This window comes from Erinaceus europaeus, chromosome 7 (assembly GCF_950295315.1).
Source record: "Erinaceus europaeus chromosome 7, mEriEur2.1, whole genome shotgun sequence".
Taxonomy (NCBI): Eukaryota; Metazoa; Chordata; class Mammalia; order Eulipotyphla; family Erinaceidae; genus Erinaceus; species Erinaceus europaeus.
In genome coordinates this window covers 67,791,231-67,816,700 of record NC_080168.1, presented here as the reverse complement: position 1 = coordinate 67,816,700, position 25,470 = coordinate 67,791,231, and the positions used below count along the sequence as shown (strand labels likewise).

General features: G+C 47.7%; 1 protein-coding gene across 6 annotated transcripts in view; it reads right to left on the bottom strand.

Annotated features, from left to right (window-relative positions):
• LRRK2 (leucine rich repeat kinase 2) overlaps nt 1-25,470 on the bottom strand; it is a 155,947-nt gene that overhangs the window by 10,841 nt on the left and 119,636 nt on the right. For 3 of the 6 annotated variants that reach the window (XM_060194684.1, XM_060194679.1, XM_060194681.1), the window contains 10 exons: nt 24,469-24,615; nt 22,319-22,419; nt 20,996-21,183; nt 15,402-15,562; nt 12,440-12,610; nt 10,913-11,013; nt 8,639-8,833; nt 6,677-6,867; nt 4,996-5,068; nt 1,209-1,393 (listed from right to left, as the gene is read on the bottom strand). In XM_060194684.1, the coding sequence (XP_060050667.1) occupies nt 1,209-1,393; nt 4,996-5,068; nt 6,677-6,867; nt 8,639-8,833; nt 10,913-11,013; nt 12,440-12,610; nt 15,402-15,562; nt 20,996-21,183; nt 22,319-22,419; nt 24,469-24,615 (1,513 nt within the window). The other 3 variants (XM_060194682.1, XM_060194680.1, XM_060194683.1) reach the window with 3 other exon arrangements.

Here is a 25,470-nt window from a genome sequence, read left to right as displayed (position 1 = left end):
GCAGGGCTGCAGGTATCTCCGTCTCTCTATTTCCCCCTTCCCTTTCAACTTCTGACTGTCTCTATCTAATAAATAAAGATAATTAAAAAAATTAACTGACAGCAAACGGAGACAAGTTTTACATTTTAGTTTGTGCCGATTTGCAACTGGTTGTCAAATGATCAAATCTAGAAAGGACTTTACTCCTAAGGTTTATCTTTCTATCATTAATACTTAGCGGAACTTATTGCAAACTGCACAAGCAAAATTTAAAAATTTCATGGAGCACTGAATTGACTGCCTTTCCAATTCCATATATTTAACTTGGTGCAAAGATCATGAAAAGTTTAAAATCTAGACTGATAAATAATACCAGCATTACCATGGTATTTTTTTTTTCCACCAGGGTTATCTCTGGAGCTCAGTGCCTGCACTAAAAATCCACAGCTCCTAGCAGCCATTTTTTTCCTTTTTCTTTTCTTTTTACCTCCAGGGTTATTGCTGAGGCTCGGTGCCTGCACTACGAATCCACTGCTCCTAGAGGCCAATTTTCCCATTTGGTTGCCCTTGTTGTTGTTATTGTTGGAAAGGATAGACAGAGAAATAAAGAGAGGATGAAAGACAGACAGAAGGGAGAGAAAACAGACACCTGCAGACCTGCTTCACTTCTTGTGAAGTGACCCCCTGCAGGTGAGGAGCCGGGGGCTTGAACCGGGATCTTACGCCGGTCCTTGCACTTGGCACCATGTGCACTTAACCCACTGTGCTACCGCCCGGCCCCCTCTTTTTTTTCCTTTTATTTATTTATTTTTTATTAGACAGGATAGCAAGAAATTGAGAGAAGGCGGGGAGATAGAGAAGAAGAGAGACACCTGCAGGTTTGCTTCATCACTCATGAAACATCCTCCCTGCAGGTGGGGAGGTGGGGAGCTGGGCAGCTGGGGACTGGAACCTGGGTCTTAGCACACGTTGAGATGTGCTGCGCTTAACTGGGTGCACCTCTGCCTGCCCCCACGTGCGATTTCATATTTGGCCCCAGGTGTAAAGAGATGGGGTGACCTGTTAATGTCCGTCTGCCTCCTAGAATCCCCGTGCATGTTAGCTCTGTAATAGAGAAGGAAGAGACAGCTCTGTGGGGATCAGTACCTGGATTGTCAGGATTAGACATGGAAGGCACAGGAATAACTCAGCCCCCTGGGCACAAAGACAGACAGACACACAGAGCTTACAGCTGGCTTGTCCGGGTCTCGATGAGCTTCTGGATGGTGAAGTCCGACGACAGAGAGAAGATCTTGGTGCCACAAGCTCCCCATGTGATACTCTTCTCAGCTGAGACCATGGATTCACTCAGGCACATCAGTGGGGTGCTCACGTCCCCCAGGTTCAGTGTCTTCAGAGGGGCAGCTCCTTTATACTAGAGAGAGAGAGAAAGAACATTTGCTAAACCGAGTATCTGTAGGATAAAATGGCAAAACTTGAGTTTTCTAAAAACCACTCTCCCTTTTTAACCAGCTAGGTATTAAAATGAAAACTTGGCTTCACTGGGGGCAGGGCAGGGAGGGATGGGACACAGTCTTTTGGCGGTGGGAATGGTGTTTACGTACATTCCTATTAACTTGTAGTCATATAAATCACTATTTAATTTTAAAAAAGAAAAAAAACAGAAAACTCATGATATATTTTCCCCCAAAAAAGATGCATGAAACTAGTATTCAATGCAAGTGGTTTTCAACATATCATACTTTTTTTTTTTTTTTTTTTTTTTACCAGAGCCCTGCTCAGCTCTGGCTTATGGTGGTGCTGAGGATTGAACCTGAGACTTCGGAACCTCAGGCATGGAGTCTCTTTGTAGAACCATTATGCTATCCACCCCTGCCCAACATATCACCCTTCTAATTGTGTCTTCACTTCATGGGAAAACTGGACAGGAGTTCACCTATTACCATGTTTAGACAGAATCTTACTGATGTAGGGAGAGCTGGCTTGATAGGCAGGATGCATGGTTTGTCAAACACATGTGCCAGGCCCACCCCCCAGCCAGGGATGATAGACGCACATTCCCAGGGAATGATTCAGGGCTGTGCTGTCTTCCCCTGTTTATTTTAATAGAAAAGCATGCCATGAGGGGCCGGGAGGTAGTGCACCAGGTTCAGTGCACATAGTACAAAGTGCAAGGACCCATGCAAGGATCCCAGTTCAAGCCCCCAGCTCCCCACTTGCAAAGGGAAAGCCTCACAAGCATGAAGCAGGTTGGCAGGTGTCTATCTTCCTCTCTCCTGTACTATCTCCCCTACCCATCTCAATTTCTCTCTGCCCTATCCAATCAAAAAAAATGGACAAAATAGCCACAGAAGCAGAGGATTGTAGGGCAGGCAGCAAGCCCCAGCGATAACCCTGGAGGTCAGAAAAAGGAAAGCACATCACGGAGGGGGCCAGGTGGTGGTAGTTCAGACAGTTAAGCACCACGTTACAATGCACAAGGACCCTGGGTAAAGCCCTGGCTCCCTACCTATAGGAGGGAAGTTTCACAAGTGAAGAAGGGCTATAGATGTCTCTTTCTCCTTTTTTCTTAAATGTTTAATCTTTTTAAAAAAATTTAAAAATATTTATTTATTCCCTTTTGTTGCCCTTATTGTTTTATTGTTGTAGTTATTATTGATGTCATCATTGGATAGGACAGAGAGAAATGGAGAGAGGAGGGGAAGACAGAGAGGAGGAGAGAAAGATAGACACCTGTAGACTTGCTTCACTGCCTGTGAAGCGACTCCCCTGCAGGTGGGGAGCCAGAGGCTTGAACCGGGATCCTTATGCCGGTCCTTGCGCTTTGCGCAGCCTGTACTTACCCCTCTGCACTACTGCCCGACTCCCAAATGTTTAATGTTTTTATTTTACTTCTTTATAATTATATAGAGACAGAGAAATTGAGAGTGACGGGGAGAGGTAAAGAGGGAGAAAGACAGAGAGACACCTGCAGCCCTGCTTCACAACTTGTGAAGCTTTCCTCCTGCAGGTGAGGACAAGGGGCTTGAACCTGTGTTTTTGCATACTGCAATGTGTGCCACCATCCAGCCTCTTTCTCTGTATCTACATTTTTCTCTATATAGCCAATAAAATAAAAATTTTAAAAGCACTCCATGGAAATGTGTTTTATTTTGTTGCTTTGACACTGGTCTGCAACACTGTTGTATCCCAGGAGTGCAGTTCCACACTGCCCCGTGCTCTGTGACTTATCACACCGACCACCAGTGTTCCTGCACCATCCCACCACCCAAAGGGCCCCTCAAACCAGCCCCTCTTCTCTGGTAACCAGATTTTTCAGAGTCAGTCTTAGTTCTCACTGAGTTTTACTACTTGTTTACTTTGACTCTGTGTATTCTATGTATGAGAGAAAACTCTCCAACAATTTCCTTTCACTGATCAGCTTTGGCTAATGGTGGTATGGGGGACTGAACCTGGGACTTTGGAGCCTTGAGCATGAGAGTCCCTTTGCATAACCATTATGCTATCTACCCCCACCCACAATTCATCTTTCATTAGAGCGCAGGCTCTTTGATGCCCGAGAGTGATGCAGAGGATGTTGGACTAACAGATGGAACCAGAGCTGAAATAACAGTGGCAGAATACTGACCTTGGCACTCAGTGGGAATCTGAAGGGCAGAAACTGAAATGAATACTTCAAGGCTAAAGAAAAAGGTGGTGGTGCACCTGGTTAAGTGTACACATTACAGTGCGCAAGGATGTGGGTTCAAGCCCCTAGTCCCAACATGCTGGGGGGAAGCTTTGCAAGTAGTAAAGCAGGGCTGCAGGTGCCTCTCTGTCTCTCTCCCTCTCTACCTCCCCCCTTCCCTCTCGATTACTGGTTGTCTCTATCCAATAAAAAAAGATAATAATAAAAAATAACAATAATAATGATGCAACAAGGGCTGGGTGGTGGTGTACCTGCTTAAGTGCTCACATTACATACAGTGTGCAAGGACCCAGGTTCAAATCCCCAGTCCCCAACTGCAGGGGGGAAAGCTTCGCAAGTGGTGAAGTAGGGCTGCAGGTGTCTGTCTCTCTCCCTCTCTATCCTCCTGCCTCAACTATTCTGTCTCTATCTAACAATATATAAGTCAATAAATAAGACATTTTTTTTAAAAAGTTGTTGGTAAGCCATATTTAAGTTCCCCCTTTTTCCCCACAACATATTTAAAAGAAATCATCTACTTCCCTGATCCAAAAACAGAATCATTTCTATTCCCAGCACTACAACTCAGACATCAGTAATGATTCACATCTTTGGGTCAGCCACAGATCCTTTACACAGTCTGGTAGCATATGTGCACTGTGTTCATTGTGCACAGTCGACTCTGTTGAGCAGTGAAAAAATAGAAAGCAAAATTCATGGTCTTGGAAGGGTGCAAATAGAGAACTTTGGTGGTGGGTGTGATGTGGAACTGTATATTGTAATCTTAGAACCTTGGAACAAACTACTAATAACAAATAAATGAGGGAGTCGCGCAGCGGGTTAAACACACGTGGCACAAAGTGCAAGACTCCCGGTTCAAGCCCCCAGCTCCCCACCTGCAGGGGAGTTGCTTCACAGGTGGTGAAGCAGGTCTGCAGGTGTCTATCTTTCTCTCCCCCTCTCTGTCTTCCCCTCCTCTCTCCATTTCTTTCTGTCCTATCTAACAACGATGACATTAATAACAACAACAATAAAAATACAACAATAAAAAATAATAAGGGCAACAAAAGGGAATAAATAAATATTACAAAAAACAAATAAATGAAATTAAAAAATTTAAATCATGGTCTTTGCTTTCAGGGAACTTAACATCAGTCAGGAAATAAGCAGGAAAGTATATAATTAGTATTACAATGCTTAAATACAAGCACCACTATATCTGTGTGTGTGTGTGTGTGTGTGTGTGTGTGTGTGTGTGTGTACTAAGTACCTAATCACTCAGAAATCACACTGTAAACATATATAAATCAAATAACATTCACTTTGATGCAGAATTAGTCAGTATTTACCTTCACTGCTGTATCTTCAAAAATTACCAATTCACCATGAGCAGTTCCCACCAAAAGAAAATTTTTTTGCTTGCTAAATAAAGGAAGAATATCAATACCATTAGGAAAAGAATGTTATTTTTTTTCCTCTTACAAATATGACTTTAATGCTCTCTAACAGCTTGAGTAAATTTATTTTTCCCCCATGAAGTCCTTTTGCTTACAGCATTTGCATTAGGAGACATGTAACTGGTAGCTGTTATCTCTGCCAGTCTTGGGTCAGGTCTCTAAACCAGGACTGTCTGTCTCCATCCAGGATCCAGGGCCTTTGCAGTGTGAGCATCAGGGACATTAGTCACCTGCCTAGGTGGGTACATACCTTCCCTAAACCAGGAGAGGCTATGAGCCAGATCCAAATTGTCCTGGGAATCAACTTGTCCCAAAGGTCACAGCCCACCAGCCCATCACCCACCCTGGAAATCTGCCCTTGGGTAAACTCCCTCAGGGTGAGAGCCTTGAACTGAGAATGGTTTAAAAAGAATTACCTAGTGACAGCCTATTCATTCATCTGTGGGATTTTTCCCCCAATCTGGTAGTTAGTTAATATAATAGGTTAAACATCCGGGTGGAGGGGATAGCATAATAGTTATGTGATCCTGACTGAGTCTCCAAGGTACCAGACTTAATCCCCTGATCCACCATAAACCAGAGCTGAACAGTGCTTTGGCAAAAATAAAATTAAAACAAAACCAAAAATGTACCCTGGAGCCCTACCTCTCCAGAGCCCTGCCCGACTAGGGAAAGAGAGAGACAGGCTGGGAGTATGGATTCACCTGTCAACACCCATGTTCAGCAGGGAAGCAATTACAGAAGCCAGACCTCCCACCTTCTGCACCTCATAATGACCTTGGGTCCATGCTCCCAGAGAGACAAGTAGGAAAGTTTTCAAGGGAAGGGATGGGGCATAGAGCTCTCGTGGTGGGAATTGTGTAGAATTATACCCCTCTTATCCTAAAGGCTTGTCAGTATTTTTTACTATATAAATAAATTTTAAAAAATCATTTTCACTACCACCAATCTATTCATTCCTGTGTGACAGTTAATATAACAGGTTTCTGACATGCACTCTAAGAAAGAATGACGTGCACTCTAAGAAAGAATGAACGGGTGGGGGGAGGCAGTGGTGCACTAAGTTAAGCACACATTGTGCTGAACGCAGGGATATGCACAAGGACCCAAGTTTAAGACCCCGGCTCGCCACCTGCATGGGGGGAATGATGCTTCACATGCAGTGAAACAGGGCTGCAGACGTTTCTCTTTCTCACTCCCTGCTTATCTCCCCTCCCCCTCTTAATTTCTCTCTGTACTCTCCAATAAAATGGAAAAAAATAGCCTCTAGGAGCAGTGGATTCATGGTACTGCCACTAAGCCCCAGGAATAACCCTGGGGGCAAAAAAAAAAAAAAAAGGAAAAGAAAGAATGAATGGGGCTCAGGAGAGCTGACACTAGGACAGGACCCAGGACCCAACGGTGACATCCTCAGCTTCCTTTACACACAGAAATATCCCAAATAACTCCAGAGCCCCACAGCCTGGAAGGTATCAGGAGCCAGGGGTGCCCTGGTGCAGTCCCACCTTCTCCACACCATTCAGTTGTCTGAAGGGGCCATCCTTCCCTTCAAAGATGGAAGCTATGGCTGTACCTTTGCCTGGAGGATGTGCTGTACAGGCATGTGACTGAGTCACCCATCCTCTGCAGGTTGTGCTTCTCCCTCCTGTCCTTGGTGTTGATGGCCAGGAGTGTCCCCGACTGTGTCCCACACACAGCCCAGACGGCTTTCTCAGCTGGGAACTGCACCAGGGCCAGGCTCAGGATCCGGCTGTCAGCCACTTCCTGGGGGTGAGAGAAGCTCCAGGCTAGGGAATGGGGCTAGAACAGTGTTGGGGAATATCTAATACAATAGAAGTGATAGGATGAAGATAAGAGGGCTCTGAACTCCAGCTCCATCAGTACCCAGAGAGAGAGGAGGAAAAGGAGAGGGATGTATGGAGATAGTTATGTTGTCATGAGTGGCTTGGAGGGGAAGAGAGGACTGAATAAAAAAAAGGGGGGTGCAGTTATGTATAAATGTGGACAGATAGTTGTAGAGGTGATGGCTGGCCTATGTCTACAGCTTTACAGGAACTGTGGTGGCTTGCAGTGGGGGAGACTGAAGATTCAAAACTCTGGTGGTGGGAATGGTGTGTATTCAAACCCCAGTTGAAATGTAATTCTGTAATATAAAAATAAATAAATAAAAAAGAACATCTAATAAATACAATAGATACATCCTGATATTCTTTTTTTTTTTTTTTGCCTCCAGGGTTATTGCTAGAGCTAGGTGCATGCACTATAAATCCATTGCTACTGGAGGCAACTCTTCCCATTTTGTTGCCCTTGTTGTTATTGTTCCTGATGCCATTGCTGTTGTTATTGGGACACAGAGAAATCAAGAGAGGAGGGGAAGACAGAGGAGGAGAAAGACACTTGCAGACCTGCTTCACTACTTTCAAAGCAGAACCACCCCCTCCCCGCAGGTGGGGAGCTGGGGGCTCGAACCAGGATCCTTGGACTTGTCCTTGTGCTTCACACTATACACTTAACTTACTGCTAGCTACTTCCAGGCCACCCAGAAACCTAATTTTTTAAAATATAATTTTTATATTTATTTTTATTACCACCAAGGTTATTGCTGGGGCTTAGTGTTAGCACTACAAGGCCACTCCTCCCAGTGGCCATTTTTCCTATTTTTTTTCTTTCTATTTTTTAAAAAATTATTAGATAGAACAGAGAGAAATTGAGAGGGGAGGGGAAGACAGAGAGGGACAGAGACAGAGAGACACCTGCAGACTTGCTTCACTGCTCCTCATGAAGCTTTCCCTCTGCAAGTAGAGAGAGGGGGCTCAAACCTGGATCCTTGCACATGGTAATGTGTGCACTTAACCAAGTATGCCACCACCCGGACCCCTAAAAGATTATTTTTTCTATTACCGTTAGGGTTATCACTGTGGCTCAGTGCCTACATGTCGACTCCACAACTCCCAGAGGTAATTTTCTCTCTCTTTCTTTCTTTCTCTCTCTCTTTTTTTTATATAGAGAAAAATTGAGAGAGGTGGGGGAGCTAAAGGAGAGAGACAGAGACACCTGTAGCCTGTTCCAGCATTCGCGAAGCTTCCCCTTGCAGGAAGCCATTTTAATATTGTTTCCATATTAGCTCTTATTTTATTATTTTTTTTAACCAGAACACTGCCCAGCTCTAGCTTATGGTAGTGCAGGGGATTGAACCTGGGCCATTGGAGCCACAGGCAGGAGAGTCTCTTTGCATATCCATTAGGTTATCTCCCCCACCCTTGTTTTATTGTCATCATCGTTGTTGGATAGAACAGAGAGAAATGGAGAGAGAAGGGGAAGACAGAGATGGGGAGAGAAAGACAGACACCTGCAGACCTGTTTCACTGCCTGTGAAGCAACTCCCTTGCAGGTGGGGAGCCGGGGGCTCAAACCGGGATCCTTCCACTAGTCCTTGCGCCTTGCGCCACGTGTACCTTCCTTAGTAACTCTGAGGTAGATGGCCTACAGAGTAAGTTCTCCACAATCTCTGCCTTAGAGAGTTATCTGGACTAACCTCAGAATTGAGTTCTTCGGCGTTCAAATCCAGAACCAAGACTTGTCCCTTGTCAGGGAGCCCGCAGCCCAGCCAGACACATCCGGGCTTGCCGTTCTGACTGGAGGCAGCCATACACTCAACAAGGAGATTGTCAGGGAGGGACACCAGTCTCATCAGGCAGACGAGTGCTGGGGAATTCAAGATGTCAAAGACCTGGGGAGGTTTACAAAGAAGAAAATCAGGGCAGGGTGGTGGCACACCTGGTTAAGTGCTCACATTACAATGCACAAGGATCTGGGTTCAAGCCCCCAGTCCCTACCTGCAGGGGGAAGCTTCAAGAATAGTGAAACAAGTCTGCAGGTGTCTCTCTGTCTCTTTCTTTCTATTTCCCCCACCCCTCTCCATTTCTTTGTCCCAAATTAATAAGTAAACAAATATCTTTCAAAAGTTTTACGGAGGAAATTTAGCTTATTTTCCTAACATCAGCAGATCATGTTAAAACTTGATTTACTAGATCACAGGGTAACCTAAAATGAGAATGTGAAAATCAGAAATTCAGGGCCAGGTGGTGGTGCACCTGGTTAAGCGCACACACTATAGTGCATGAGGACCCAGGTTCAAACCCCTATTCCCCACCTGCAGGGGGGGAACTTCACAAGCAGTTTCCCCTGGACATCGAAGACGCAGAGAAATGATGGTAGTGAGTCTGGGTGGTAGCACACTAGGTGGAGAGCACACTTTCCCATGCACAAGGACCCAGGTTCAAGCCCCCAGTCTTGAACCTGCAAGGGGGAGGCTTCACAAGTGGTAAAGCAGTCTGCAGGTGTTTCTCTCTCTCTCTCTCTCTCTCTCTCTCTCTCTCTCTCTCTCTCATCTCTCCCTCTGCTTTCAATTTCTCTCTGTCCAAAACAAGAAAATATATATATGTATATATGTAAATAAATAAAAGAAAGAGAAAAACAGTGGAGACAGGACTGGGTGGTGGCGCACCTGGTTGAGTGCACACATTACAGTGCACAAGGACCTGGGTTCAAGATCCTGTTCCCCCATTTGCAGGGGGAAATCTTCACAAGTGGTGAAGCAGGGCTTCTGGTATCTCTCTATATCTCCCTATATCCCTTCCCCTCTCCATTTCTCTCTGTCTTTATCCAAAAAGATAAATAGCAAAAAGAGAGAGAAGCAGTGGGAGCTGCTGTGAGGAGGAAGGCTGAGTTGGGGCAGGATTCAGTCATGGCTTCTCTTCCAGGCACCTTGTGGATAGAGGGACCAGTTCGCCTACATAAATTATATAAATCACACTGCTGATATTTTTTAAGGTAAAACATCTATGTGATTAACATTGGTGATGATGAAGATTTACAATGAGCAGGGCAAGTAGCTAACTAACTACATGACGTTTGATAAAGTCAGTGTCTATGTGTTCAGCTACTTTTGAGGAGAACGTTTAATCAGTTGAACAAATGTCTCTCCATAGATCTATACGCGGTAGCACAAGGTCATAATGGAAAGACAGCTCTGGCTCTGATCTATAGACTGATTATCCTCCAGCTGAAGACACAGAGTCCTGCTCCTGATGACATGGTGAAGAGGCCCTGTGGGCAAGCCTGCCATCTAAAAGCAAGTCACAGTGCTGAAGAAACTAACATTTTGTTTTATTTTATTATTATTTTATTTGTTTGTCTGTTTATTTTTGCCTCCAGGGTTATCACTGGGACTTGGTGCTATCACCACGAACCCACTGCTCCTGGTCGCCATTTTTTTTTTTTCCATTTTACTGTATAGGTCAAAGAAATTGAGAAAGGAGAGGGAGAGGAGACAGAGAGGGAGAAAGAAAGATAGACACCTGAAGACCTGCTTCACTGATGTGAAATGTCCCCCCTGCAGGTGGGGAGTGGGGGCCGGAACCCAGATCCTTGCATGGGTCCTTGTGCTTAGTACTATGTGTGCTTAACAATGTGTGCCACTACTCAGCCCCCAAAAAACTGCCATTTTAATCTCTTTCAAGCATTATAGACCTCGCCTACACAAACCATTTTGGCCATGTCAAGGTCTTTGTGAAAGAAAATCGAGAGGCTGACATGAGAGAGGGGTCACCCGTCTAAGCACGGAGACAGGAGACAGTACTCGGGAGGGTGAGGGCCTTTGTCCCCCATGCAGCCACCGTGGGGAGGGTCCAGGTGCCTGTGTTTGTCTGTCTCAGCCTGTGTGTGTTCACTGTGTCAGCACATGAATTTGAAGATTATAGGCATCTGACATTTTGTGCAAAGTTACAATGAGCCATGACCACAATACCTGAGCAGAAGTGGGTCTCTCTTGAGGATTTTCTTGCAAACACTTTTTAATTAACTTCTCGATCATCGGCCATGGAGCACAGCCATATTCTTTAACGGGATCTAAAACAGTGCAAAAACACTGTCATGCCAGAACATTAAACAAATCAGAGCAAATATTTTAGTTCCTCCCAATGGCATATGGGAGGTGCAGATATTACAAAGGAAAACACTGATCTCTTTCTCTCTCTCTCTCTCCTACATTTTTTAGGAATCTACTTACCAGAAAATAAATCTTATTTCTCTTTACTTATTCCCACTAAAAATAAAAAAAGATCTTTTTTTCTCCTGATCTCTTATAGCTTAAAGAGACATGGGGTTGGAGGGTTATGCAAATAATAATGGTTACAAGCAAAGAGTCTTTCATGCCTGAGGCTCCAAAGTCCCAGGTTCAATCCCCTCCACCACCATAAGCACAGAGCTGAGCAGGGCTCTGATAAAAATAAATTAATTAATTAAAAAATATAAAGAGACATGGGGTAGGCAAGAGAACTCAGTGAACAGTTTGTCTGCTTTGTTTCTCCTCTCTATCACAAAACAAGGTCAGAGTGAAGTGATGAAGCCCCCATGGTGACAAAAAGAGCAACATCTCGGGGCCTCTTCCCCTCTTTTCTCCATAACTTAGAACGAGGCTGGGGAGGTGACAGAGTACTACGATGCACCCACCAAGCCCAACACTGCATATGTGTATATATACACATATTAAATATCCACTTATGTGTGCATACATATAACCAAATACATCAATATTAACTTGAGATTTTTCTTAAAGCTTAAAATTACTACCACAACTGTAGTTTCATTAACATGAATATTAAGAATAATCATGCACTGGGGCCAAATGGTGGTGCACCTGGTTGAGCTTATATGTGACAGTGTGCAAGGACCCAGATTCAAGCCCCTAGTCACCACCTGCAGGGGGAAAGCTTTGCGAGTGCTGAAGCAGGGCTGCAGGTATCTCTCTGTCTCCCATATATATCCAGTAATAGACAAATAAGAATATATATATAGAGAGAGAAAGAATAATCATATACAAAAGAAAATATGTGTCAGTTGTGAAATGAATTAAGCATTATACTGCAGCTGAGCACCTTGAACATGAAGCTGCTGGCATTGTTTTTCATTTCAGATAAAACAGGACTTACAGGGGGCTGGGCAGTAGTGCAGCGGGTTAAGCACACATCGTACAAAGTGCAAGGACAGGCGTTAAGGATCCTGGTTCAAGCCCTGGGCTCTCCACCTGCAGGAGGGTTGCTTTAAAGGGATGAAGCAGGTCTGCAGGTGTCTTTCTCTTCCCCTCTCTGTCTTCCCCTCCTCTCTTGATTTCCCTCTGTCCTATCCAACAACAACAGCAATAACAACAACAAAGGCAACAAAAATCGGGAAAAAATGGCCTCCAGGAGCAGTGCATTCACAGTGCAGGTTCTGAGCCCCAGCGATAATCGGGGGGGGGGGGAGGGGGAGAAAAACCAAAAAACCCAGGACTTACCAGGCAACTTCCCTTGTATTGCCAACTCATCGAACTCGTTAGGAAACTTCAAGCCCTCCGCAATCCTGCTTCCATTGGTCAGGATGTCATAGAGCAGCAAGCCAAAGGAGTAGACATCAGCCTGCTGGTTGTAGATAACATTTCCTCGAGCAACCTCAGGTGCTCGAAAGCCTGGAGTGAGCACACGTGATGTGTCAGCAGATACCCCACCCCCCAACCCACCGGGTGTGCACTCGGGGCCAGGATAAGGGCCACAGCTCTTCCTGGATGACCCAGGGAGGGGCCACCTCACGCTGCCAATGCCTGTCCCAAAGAGTCACCAAAGCCCTGCTGCCCCCCAAGGAAACACTCAGTGAAGGTGGTGAACATGCTTCACCGCTAAAGGAGCAGCCATCACTCCTGGTTGCTCTGCCCTGTGGGAAGGGAGGCCCTGGAGGTGAAGCCAAGTCACCTGGCCCTCACTCCTCTGCTCAGGCCTCATGCTCACAGCAAAGAGGAGACCATCAGAAACTCCTGGGGCCAGGAGGTGGTGCACCTGGTTAAGTGCACAAGCTACCAGGCACAATTCAAGCCCAGTTCAAGCCCCCAGTCCCCACGTATAGGAAGAGAGCTTAATGAATGGTGAAGCAGGACTGCTGGTCTCTTTCTCTCTATCTGCCCCTTCCCTCTCAGTTTCTCTGCATTCTATCAAATAAAAGTAATTAATTAATTAATTAATTAAAAAGAAAATTAATTTTTTAAAAATCTCCCAGGTTTGAATCCTGGGAAGGGCCATGGCAGTATAGAAGGTGTTGGAGCAGTGGTATCCTTGTCTCTCTGTCTGTCTCTCTCTTTCTATCTCTAATTCTGAATGGGACAGTGGCCTGGAGCAATGCAATCACATACTCATGAGGCTCTGGTTCCACAAGAAACTACAAAAGACTTCTTCCCACATGAAGACCCCCAATTTCATCTGCTCTATCTTATCTTTACGTTCCTCTTTATTTAACAGTTTGTCCTGCTTTTTATCTTACTGACTTTCAGTCACCAAGTGCAGATGCTGACATGACACCATCTTGACTTCCCTAGGCAGACAACCTCACCAATGTGTCCTGGAACATTCCCTCCCCAGAGCCCTGCCCCACTAGGGAAATACAGAGACAGGCTGGGGGTATGGATCCACCTGCCAACACCCATGTCCAGTGGAGAAGCAATTACAGCAGCCAGAACTCCCACCTTCTGGTCCCCATAAAGAATTTTGGTCCATACTCCCAGAGGGATAAAGAATAGGAAAGCTTCCAATGGAAGGGATGGGACACAGAACTCTGGTGGTGGAAACTGTACCCCTCTTATCTTACAATCTTGTTAATCATTATTAAATTATTAATAAAAAAATCAAAAAGAAGGGGCTGAGTGGTGACACAGCTGGTTGAACACACATGTTATAGCACACAAGGAGCTAGGTTCAAGCCCCCGGTTCTCAACTGCAGGGGGAAGCTTCATGAGTAGTGAAGTAGGGCTGCAGGTGACTCTCTGTCTCTCCTTCTCTATCTCCCCTACCCTCTCAATTTCTGGATGTCTCTATTCAATATGTAAATAAATATAGTAAAAGCAAATTAAAAAGAAAAAGAGAGCTCTATGAACAAATCTGAATGTGGATTGCACAGGATGCAGAAGCCTGTTGTCCTCCCATGTTCATTCCTACAACTAGTTGCAAATTTCCACCTGAGGGGAGCATGTCACCTATGAGGCCCCTGTGAAGGTAAGTCTGTGGGTGCTGGCTCTCCCACCAGACCCCCGTATCCCCCGCAGCCCCATCTCCGTCCCACCCAACTTTACAAAAGCAGCCAGATATGTTCCTACCAGTGCCCCAGGGACCCTGGCACCGAGTCTGCCAATCACTCTCAGGGACCCCCCTCCCAGGTCCCATCCTAATAGCAGGAACTTCCCCCACACACACACCCAGAGGGGGACAGAAGCACACATGGACTAACAAATGCACTGGTTCTTGTTTCTCTAGACATCTCCGGGGTAAAAGCAGGTATTCACAGGAGACTCTTTCCAAGTAAAAGACAAGTGGAATTCCACCAAATTAAAAACCTTTGGCACAGCCAAAGAAATCACCACCAAACAAAGAGAGCACTCACAAAATGGAAGATCTTTACATGCCATACATCAGACAAAAGGCTAATAATCAAAATATATACAGAGCTCACCAAACTCAACAACAAAAAAACAAATGACCCCATCCAAAAAAAATGGGGAGAGGACGTGAACAGAATATTCACCATAGAAGAGATCTAAAAGGCCAACATATGAAAAAAATGCTCCAAGAAAAATGCAAATAAAGACATGTCACACAAGAAAAATGCAAATAAAGAATGTCACACATCAGAAAAGGTAGCAGCAACAAATGCTAGAGAGGTTGTGGGGACAAAGAAACCCTCCTGCACTGCTAGTGGGAGTGTCAATGGGTCCAGCCCCTGTGGAGAGCAGTCTGGAGAACTCTCAGAAGGCTAGAAGTGCCCTATGACCCTGCAATTCCTCTCCTGGGGATATATTCTAAGGAACCAAACACACCCATCCAAAAGATCTGTGTGCACCTGTGTACATAGCAGCACAATTTTTTTAAAAATTTATTTATTTTCCCTTTTGTTGCCCTTATTTTTTTATTGTTGTTGTAGTTATTAATGTTGTAGTTGTTGGATAGGACAGAGAGAAATGGAGAGAGGAGGGGAAGACAGAGAGGGGGAAAGAAAGATAGACACCTGCAGACCTGCTTCACCGCCTGTGAAGCAACTCCCCTGCACATCGGGAGCCGGGGGCTCGAACCAGGATCTTTAAGCCAGTCTTTGCGCTTTGTGCCACGTGCACTTAACCTGCTGTGCTACCGCCCAACTCCCAGCAGCACAACTTGTATTAGCCAAAACCTAGAAGCAACCCAGGTTGCTGGACACCTCTCACCTGGCGACTCCCCCCTCACCTGGTGTGCCCTCTGAGGTTTTGATGCCCATCCGGCAGCAGTACTGAGCAATGCCATAGTCAGCAATCTTGGCAATGACGGCGGCATTGGGGTAGAGTGTGAAGAGTAGCACGTTGTGGGGCTTCAGGTCTCGGTAGATGATCATGGCTGAGTGTAGGTACCTGCAGGGTGCAGGGGAGTGGGGTTGAAAGCGGGGACCCCAGTCCCACCCTCCTGCCACCAAGCCTCCAGCAGGGTGATCCAATGTGCACGCCCATCAAAACAAGGCCAGGCCAAAGCACAATAGTCAGACGTACCTGAAAGCACACATCACCATGCACAAGGACATGGGTTCAAGCCCCCAGTCCCCACCTGCAGGAAGCTTCACACGTAGTGAAGCAGAGCTGCAGGTGTCTGTCTCTCTACCTCTCTAGCTCCCTCTCCCCTCTCAATTTTTATCTGTCTTTATCCAATAATAAATAAAGGGGCCACGCAGTGGTACACCAGGTTAAGCACATACATTGCAGTGTGCAAGGATCTGGGTTCAAGCAGGGGAGATGCTTCATGAGCAGTGAAGCAGCGCTGTAGGTGTCTCTGTATCTGTCTCTGTCTCTCCCTCCCTCCCCTCTCAATTTCTATAATATAAAATAGATAGAGAGAGAGAGGGAAAGGGGAAAATGGCGGTGCTGGGTGGTGGTGCACCTAGCTGAGCACACATGTTCCAATGTGCAAGGACCCAGGTTCAAGTCCCTGGTCCCCACCTGCAGAGGGATAGCTTTGCAAGGGGTGAAGCAGGGCTGCAAGTCTCTCTCTCTCTCTCTCTCTCCCTCTCGACCTCTCCATTCCTCTTGATTTCTGGATTTCTCTATCAAAACGTAAAGATTAAGAAGTTAAAAAAAAAAAAAGAAAAATGGCCACCAGAGTGGTGGTTCTGTAGTGCTGGCACCAAGCCCTGGAGATAACCCTGGTGGCAATACAGACAAACAGCCCTGACATAAGGATGGCTCAACCCTAAGTCCCAGCCTCTGGAGAGAGCTCCTGACAAACCTGAACAGTAACTTAAAAGGAATTCTTCCATGTGCTTAGAATGTCCACACAGCTGAGGAAACATCTCCTGTGACTGATGGTCCTGGTTCAATCCCCAGCACTGCTGGGTAGCAGGGGGGGGCTCTGGCTTATCTCCCTGGCCCCTCTTGGCTTTCTCAGGTGAAGCTCTCCCCAGATGTAATAAATAAATCTTTTTTAAAAAAAGAGGAAATGTGAGGGGATGCTGGGAAGGGAAGTGATTTAGTGGGTAGAACATAGGACTTGCACATGTGAAGTCCCAGGCTCAGACCCCAGCACCTCACAAAATGAGGAGGGCACTATGCTCCTCTCTTTCACTCACACACACAATCCATTTTTCTCTTTCTTCTTTCTTCTTCTTTTTTGCCTCCAGGGTTACTGTTGGGGCTCGGTGCCTGCACTACGAATCCACTGCTCTTTTTTCCCTTTTTGTTTATCATTGTTATTATTATTGTTGTCATTATTGATGTTGCTGTTGTTGGATAGGACATAGAGAAATTGAGAGAGGAGGGGAAGACAGAGAGGGGGAGAGAAAGATAGACACCTGCAGACCTGCTTCACTGTTTGTGAGGCGACCCCCCCCCAACAGGTAGGGAGTCGGGGGCTCAAACCGGGATCCTTATGCCAGTCCTTGCGCTTTGCACTATGTGCGTTTAACCCAGTGTGCCACTGCCCGGCCCCCTAAACCCAATTTTATTCTAAGTAGAGGTTAACCAAGAACATTGCGGCTGAAAGCTGGAGTGAATGAACACATCTTGGGAAAGGTGATGGGGGGTGGTGTTAACATCTTTACTTCTACAGACTGATCCATTCAACCATAAGCACCTGGAGTTGAGCACATTATGTGGAGCAGAAACCACGTAATATGAAAACAAACAAAGGTTTCAGATGGTGCACCCAGCAGAGTGCACAGGCCACCATGCCTTAGAAGCTCAGTGGAGTAGTACTGCAGGTGTCTTTCCCACCCCCCTTACCTATCTTTTTTTTTTTGGCTCTATTTATTTATTTATTATTCCATAGAGACAGAAATTGAGAAGGGAGGAGGAAGTAGAGGGAGGAGACAGAGAGACAGCTGCAGCCCTGCTTTACCACTCATGAAGCTTCCCCCCTGCAGGTGGGAACCGGGGCTTTGAGCCCGGGTCCTTGTGCACTGTAATGTGTGCAATTAATCAGGTGCATCACCACCTGCCCCCCCCCCCACCGTCTATCAAAAAAGAAAGAAGGAAGGCTTCTGGGAGCAGTGAATTCGCCATGCAGGAATCAAGCCCCAAGGCTAACCCTGGTGGCTGAATAAATAAACAAGCAAAACAAAGTTTCCCCCTCAGCCAGGCCCTGCTCACTGTAGAAGCATATCCAGAGATCTCCCCCTCCTCCATCTCACAGGTTCTGCCTGCCCTGCTCCCAGACATCAGCTCTACTCTGGTCCAGGGCCCCTCTGGATGGGTGGGGTGGACAGGGAGGGCAGATCAGGATGCACCCTGAGAGGCTCTAGTGGAGAGGAAGCCAAATGCTTGGTGGTTCTGGGTTTGGGTTCCCATGACATCAGTAAATATTGACCCCATTACAGGGTACCCATCACCACCGCAGGGGGCAGAACACTGAACTTTGCTTTGCACGGAGTCTCAGGCACTGTCACTCCTCCCAGGGTGCGGCCAGGCCGTCTGGCATCAAGCCTATTCATTTCACTTTACAGGTTTCTGGCTAAAACAGTAAAGCAGGTGTGCTAATGGACTTGACCTTCATAATAAGTGACGGGTTTTAAAGAGAGATTTGCTAAGGGCTTACGGACTCCATTAGCTACTCTAGCCTGCTGAAGAGAAAAGCTGGGAGATTAAAAAAGAAGAAAAACTCCAATCCATGATGTGCCTAAGTACATCCAATTCCTTCATGGCACATGACTCTTTTGTAAGATTCATGGAATACTTCCACCAGAGGCTAAAAACTAGTCAAACCCTGGTGTTGGTGTGTTGCACCAAAGTAAAGGGTTCTGGGGATGGAGTATTCCAGTCCTAGAACATGATAGCATGATAGGGGTTAGAGTGTTATGTGGAAAACTGAGAAATGTTATATATACACCAAGTACTGTACTTTACTGTCGACTGTAAACCACTAATCCCCCCAATAAAGACAAAAAAATTAGGAACCGGGCAGTAGTGTACATAGTACAAAGCACAAAGATCTGTGCAAGGGTCCAGGTTCAAGCCCCCGGCTCCCCACCTGCAGTGGGGTTGCTTCACAAGTGGTGAAGCAGTGTCTGCAGGTGTCTTTCTCTCTTTCCCTATCTCCCCCTCCCTTCCCCTCTCAATTTCTCTCTGTCCTGTAAAAAAAAAAATCAAGAAAAGTGGCCGCTAGGAGCAGTGGGTTCATAGTGCAGGCACAGAGTCCCAGCAATAACCTTGGTGGCAAAAAAAAAAAAAAAAAAAACAAAGACAAAAAAAATTAATCAAACTCAAGTTGATAATGTCAATGGGCAGGAAGGAGACAGTAGTATCTGGGTTTCGTTGGTCCATTATGTAACAGTCTAAACAGTCCAAAGTTTTTAACTGACTAGCAGCACTTTTTGAAACTTTGCTAAGTACAGACTGGCCACATTGCAATAACCCAGCCAGTCTGTGTGTTACCTGGGGTGAGGACAAGGAGCTGCTGTTACCACGCACTAAGCTACACTCATTCAGCCCTTGTGGACCCTTCAGCATCACCATTCAGTGAGTTCCATTCAGGCCTGCAGCTACTCTCTGTGTGGGCGTCAGGAGGCCAGAGGCCGTCTTCCCTTGGGCTACAGGCTGTTCCCATCAGGGTGCAGAGAGCACCCCGGGGTGTGAGGGAGGCCACTCGGAGGAGCTCGCCTATGGGAGCTGTGCCCCAAGAGCTGCTGGTGACAGTGGGGGACAGAGCACCTCACAGGCCAGCTGAGTCCGGCCTGTCTGCACAGGCACTCGCCTGGCCTGATGGTGCTCTAGGGAGGGTGGCCCCACCATCTTCTTCCACTTGTAGTTAAAGCTGTTGCTCAAATGCACTTGGGAGAATGGGTCTTTTTAATTAATTTAATTTCTTTTTTTAAAGATTTTTTTACTAATATTTACTTATTAATTCCCTTTTGTTGCCCTTGTTGTTTTATTGTTGTAGTTACTGATGTCGTCATCATGGACAGAGAGAAATGGAGAGAGGAGGGGAAGACAGAGAGGGGGAGAGAAAGACAGACACCTGCAGACCTGCTTCACCACCTGTAAAGGGACTCCCCTACATGTGGGGAGCCGGGGTCTCGAACCGGGATCCTTACACCGGTCCTTACGCTTTACACCACGTGTGCTTAACCCGCTGCACTACCACCTGGAGAATGGGTCTTTTTATGAAGGAGGCAGTTCAGACAAGGAGGAAATGACACTTCAGCTCTGCCAGAATGACCCTCCCCCAGCGCTCTCTCTCTCCTGCCCACAGGCCTCTGGGGGCCACTTCCCAGTGACATAGCACACAGGGGACATGTGGGGCGGTGGTGGGAGGAATCTTTTTTATTTATTTTTCCTCCAGGGTTATTGCTGGGGCTCAGTGCCTGCACTATGAATTCAATGCTCCTGGAGGCCATTTCCCCCCATTTTTGTTGCCCTTGTTGTTGTTGTTACTGTTGCCATTGCTTTGGCTATTGTGGAGAGGACAGAGAGAAGTCAAGAGAGGGGAAGACAGAGATGGGGAGAGAAAGACACCTGAAGACCTGCTTCACTGCTTGTGAAGCGACTCCCCTGCAGGTAGGATCCTTAGGCCAGTCCTTGCGCTTTGTGCCACGTGCGTTTAACCTGCTGTGCTACCACCCAGGCCCCTGGGAGGAATCTTATGTGAAGAAAGCCGCCATAGCACTGAAGGAGCACAGGTGTTGCACCCTCAGGCCTGAGACAAGCATTGTCTGAGGGTTGGGGTCTAGGGTGCAAAGGCTGAAATGAGCAGGGAAACTAGCCGGCCCAGGCCACCCCTTTCCCCAGAAGCAGCCCCTGGCAGGGAAGGGGGCTCCACAGTGGTAGAGGCTGGTGTAATGCCCAAGGAGGGCCCTTGTGTGAAGAGCCCTACAGGGCAGAGCAGAGGGGCCAGGGTATCCCACGGTGTCCACACTGTCACAGAACCCGCAGAGAAGCTCTGGATGGACAGCACACTGTAAGCAGGGTGGAGTTTCCAAGGTGCTTAGTGACCATGGCCAAGGCGGCACCCAGTGGGCTAAATAGCCCCTCTGATCCTGAGCGGGACCTCCCTTCCCAGAAGGAGACAGGCTCAGCACATGGACAGTATGGCAGTCCCCTCCTCTGGGGACAGCATGGGTAGGGTAGGGGACTGCATACGGCCTGTGCACAGGCCATAGTCAGCATGGCCTCAGGTCAGGCCCAGGAGGGCCCACCAGGCCAGGCCTCTCCCCTGAAGGTCCCCCAGGCCAGGCCCCCCACCCATTAAGGCTCTACTAGTCAACCCCAGGGTCCACCAGGCCAGGCGCCCTGAGGTCACCCAGGATGCCCAGCAGTGCTGGGTGGAGGCCACCTGAGCATCCACCTGGGAGTAAGGGTGGTCACCTGAGGCCGTCAGCCACGTGTAGGGCGATTCTGTGCTGCAGGGTGCGGGGGAGGCCACCTTCCTGCTGCAGCAGCCGGTCCAGGGAGCCGCGGCCAGCCAGCTCCATCACCAGCATGCGCGGACGGACACCCGCGGCCAGCAGAGACACCAGGCTGGGGTGGTGAAGGCGGCAGAGAACCACCAGTTCCTATAGAGACATGGGCAGTGGTCAGCCGTGGGCAGCAGTCAGCAAGGATCAGCCCTGGGCAGCAGTCAGTGGGCCTCAGCCCTGGGCAATAAGTGGGGCTTAGTCCTTGGCAGTCAGTGGGGCTCAGTCCTTGGAAGTCAGTGGGGCTCAGCCCTGGGCAGTGGTCAGTGATCCCTCAACACTGTGTAGCAGTCAGCAGGGCTCAGCCCTGGGCCATGGTCAGCATCCCCTTAGCCCTGGGCAGCAGTCAGCCTGGCTTAGCCTTAGGCAGTCAGCAGGGCTTATTCCTGGGCAGTACTCAGTGGGGCTCAGCCCTGGGCAGCAGTCAGTGCCTCCTCAGCCCTGGGCTGTAACTGGGGCTTAGTCCTTGGCAATCAGTGGGGTTCAGTCCTGGGCAGTGGTCAGTGCCCTTAGCCCTGGGCAAAGTCAGTCGGGCTGAGCCCTAGGCAGTGGTCAGTGCCCTCTCAGGCCTGGACATTGGTCATTGCCCCTCCTCCTTCTGCACTGCCCTCCCCCCTCCCTCACCACCTCCATGCCCTGCCCCTTCCCTCTCCCCCCGCAGCACTCTCCCTGTCCTCCTTGCAGGTGGTCCTCCCCCAATAGACTGAACTGAGCACCCACACCCCTGACAGAGCCCAAAGGGTGACCCCTGACCAGGCGGGATGATGCGACTCTGCCAATTGAGTCCCCAGTTCTCAAAATTTATATCTATCTATCTCCAGGGTCATCACTGGAGCTTGGTGCCAGCACTATGACTCCATTGCTCTTGGTGGACATTTTATTGGATAGGACAGAGAGAAATTGAGAGAGGAAGGGGAGATAAGGAGAAAGAGAGGCGCCCACAGACCTGCTTTTCCCATCTTGTGAAGCTTCCCCTCTGCAGGTGGGAGTGGGGGCTCTAACCCAGATCCTCATGCGGGTCCTGGTGCTTCGCACACTGTGTGCTTAAACAGGTGTGCCCCTGCCTGCCACACTAATAAATAACTTGTTTATTCCATGAAGAAAAGGAAACTGGCATGACCTTGAAGCAGGACTCTGTGGGCAGTGCGGTGACACCTGGCCTCACCTGGAGGCCAGGATGGAGCTTCAGGGCACGTGACCCAATGCCAAGCGCTGTCTCTATCCTGTGTCTCACCTGTCTTAACAGCCTCAGTGATGTGTGCTTGTTGAAGATCTTCACAGCTACCTCTTCCCCCTCATAGGATGCTCGGTACACAGATCCAAAACTGCCATCCCCTGGGGAAAAGACATTTAGACAATACTGGGCTGGACAGCACCGGAGAGGTCACAGTCCATGCAGCTGGAGATGCACATTCTGTTCAGGGTGCAGTCCTGGCTGGGCCTTGCCACTCAGGCACCCCCTCACCAGGCCCACCTTGCCTTGTGTGGGAAAGGTGCCTATTTCTACTGCACCCACAAGCTCAGCCCACCCTGCTCTCTTTCTCTCTCCCTTTCTTCCCTTCTTTCTTTCCTTCCTTCCTTCCTTCTTCCTTCTCTCTCTCCCTTTCTCCCTTCCTTCCTTCCCCCTCCCTCCCTCCCTCCCTCCCTCCCTGCCTGCCTGCCTGCCTGCCTGCCTGCCTCCAGTGTTATCACTGGGGCTCAATGCCAGCACTACAAATCCACTACTTTTGGTGGCCATCTTTCTTCTGTTTTATTGAATAGGACAGAAAGAAACTGAGAGAGGAGGGGGAGACAGAGAGGAAGAAAGATAGACACCTACAGGCCTGCCTCCTCACTTGTGAAGTGACCCCCCTGCAGGTGGGGAGCCGAACTGGGACTTGAACTGGGATCCTTGTGCTTTGTACTACATGCGCTTAACCCAGTGTACGACTACCCAACCCCCTCTCTTTTTTCCCCTTTTCTCTCTCTCTCTCTCTCTCTCTCTCTCTCTCTCTCTCATTGCCTCCAGGGTTATCTCTAGGGTTCATTGCCTGTGTGATGAATCCACCTCTCCCAGCAACTATCTTTCCCTCTCTCCCTTCTTTCTTCTGTCTTTCTTTTCATTTGACACAACAAAGAGGAATTGGGAGAGAAAAGTAAAATATAGAGGGGGAGAGACAGAGAGACACCTGCAGACCTGCTTCACCACTCCTGAAGCTTTCTCCCTGCAGGTGGGAACAAGGGGCTTGAACCTGGATCCTTGTGCACTGTAATATGTACACTCAGGCCTGGCCCCATGAAAACACACCTTAATGCAGGAAAAGAACATTTGGGAAGTGGTACATGCTGAGCCTCCTTGGGAGAAAGAAAACAGATTCTGGTCACCACCCGTGTGAATCAGCAGTGGAGCTGACTGAGCTCAGGGCCCACGGGCAGCCAGGACACTCCAGTCCCGGGTCCCAGACACTGACACACACACTTGGAATGTCCCCATCTACAGGAAGAGCAAACACACCAAGACCAACATTGGCCTTTTCATGTCCAAATCCTACAAAATTTGTTAATGTCAATGTCCTTACAAATAAATTGTATGCATGCTCTCTCCCTCTCCCTCTCCCTCTTTGCCTTCAGAATTATTGCTGGGGCTCAGTGCTGGCACTATGAATCCACTGCTCCTAGCAGACATTTAATCCATTTTATTGGACAGGACAGAGAGAAACTGAGAGGGGAGTGGAGGGAAAGGTAGAGGGGGAGGGAGACACCTTCAGACCTGCTTCACCATTCTTGAAGCTCAACCCCTGCAGGTGGGAAGTGGGAGGCTCAAACCCAGATCCTTGCTTGGGTCCTTGCACTTAGTACTATGTGTACCTAACTGGGTACACCACTGCCCTGCCCCCCTATCTCTCTCTCTCTACCTCCCCCTCCTCTGTATCTCCCCCTCCTCTCTTAATTTCTCTGTCCTATCCAATAAAATGGAAAAAAATGGCCACCAGGAGCAGTGGATTGGTAGTGCCAGCACCATGCCCTAGCAATAGCCCTGGTGGCAATTAAAAATAAAAAACAGGGGCCAGGTGGTGGTGCACCTGGTTGAGAGCACAGGTTACCATGCAAAAGGACCTGGGTTCGAGTGGTCCCCACCTACAGGGGGAAAGCACTGGAGTTGGTGAAGCAGGGCTGCAGGTGTTTCTCTGTCTCTTTCCCTATCTGCTCTTTCCCCCTCCATTTCTGGAGGTCTCTATCCAATCAATAAATAAAGATAATACCAAAAACAAATTTAAAAAGAAGAAAAAGAAAATACAAAGAAATGCTGAAAACATTGCTAATATATTTACCGTGTCTGAATACTTCCTCAGTGACAAGAAGCATCCCATCCTAAGTTCAGCTCTAAGTGGCAGGAGCACTTACCCAAGAGAAACTCTGGAGCTTGTTCAAATTCAAGTTCGTCATTGTTCAGCATGATATTTCTCGGCAAGTCGGCCAGAATCAGGTCGGGGGCTATCTGGGCTATGGGTACAGTGAGCCGGGGGTGGTCTGGGCTGACCAGCAGGTCTCCTGAGGAAGAAGGAACCAACCACCATTGAAAGGGCTCCCCATTCTGTTCTTCTTTCTATCTATGACTGAGGTCATCCCATACTCATCTTTCTCTTTCTGGCTGATCTGATTTGACATGATTCCTTCACGCTCCATCCAAGATGAGGTGAAGAAGGTGAATTCACCATTTTTAAAAATATTTATTTATTCCCTTTGTTGCCCTTCTTTTTTATTGTTGTAGTTATTATTGTTGTTATTATTGATGTCTTTGTTAGATAGGACAGAGAGAAATGGAGAAGGGGAAGACAGAGAGGGGAGAGAAAGACACCTGCAGACCTGCTTCACCGCTTGTGAAGCGACTCCCCTGCAGGTGGAGAGCCGGGGGCTTGAACCGGGATCCTTACGCCGGTCCTTGCACTTTGCACCACATGCGCTTAACCTACTGTGCACCGCCCAACTCCCAAATTCACCATTTTTAATAGCTGAGTAATATCCTATTGTGTATATAGACCACAACTTACTCAGCCACTCATCTGTTGTTAGACACCTGGGTTGCTTCCAGGTTTTGGCTGTTACAAATTGTGCTGCTATGAAAATTGGTATACACAGAGCTTTTTGGATGGGTGTGTTTGGTTCCTTAGGATATATCCCCAGGAGAGGAATTGCAGGGTCATAGGGCAGGTCCACTTCTAAACTTCTGAGGGTTCTCCAGACTGCTCTCCACAGAGGTTGGACCAATTCACATTCCCACCAGCAGTGCAGAAAGGCAAACACAAAGCAGAGCTTGGACTGGCTTTGGAGTATTGCACCAAAGTAAAAGATTCTAGGGTGAGGTAGACTTTAAGCTCATTTGTAGAGAGGTGGGCTTGGGGCACA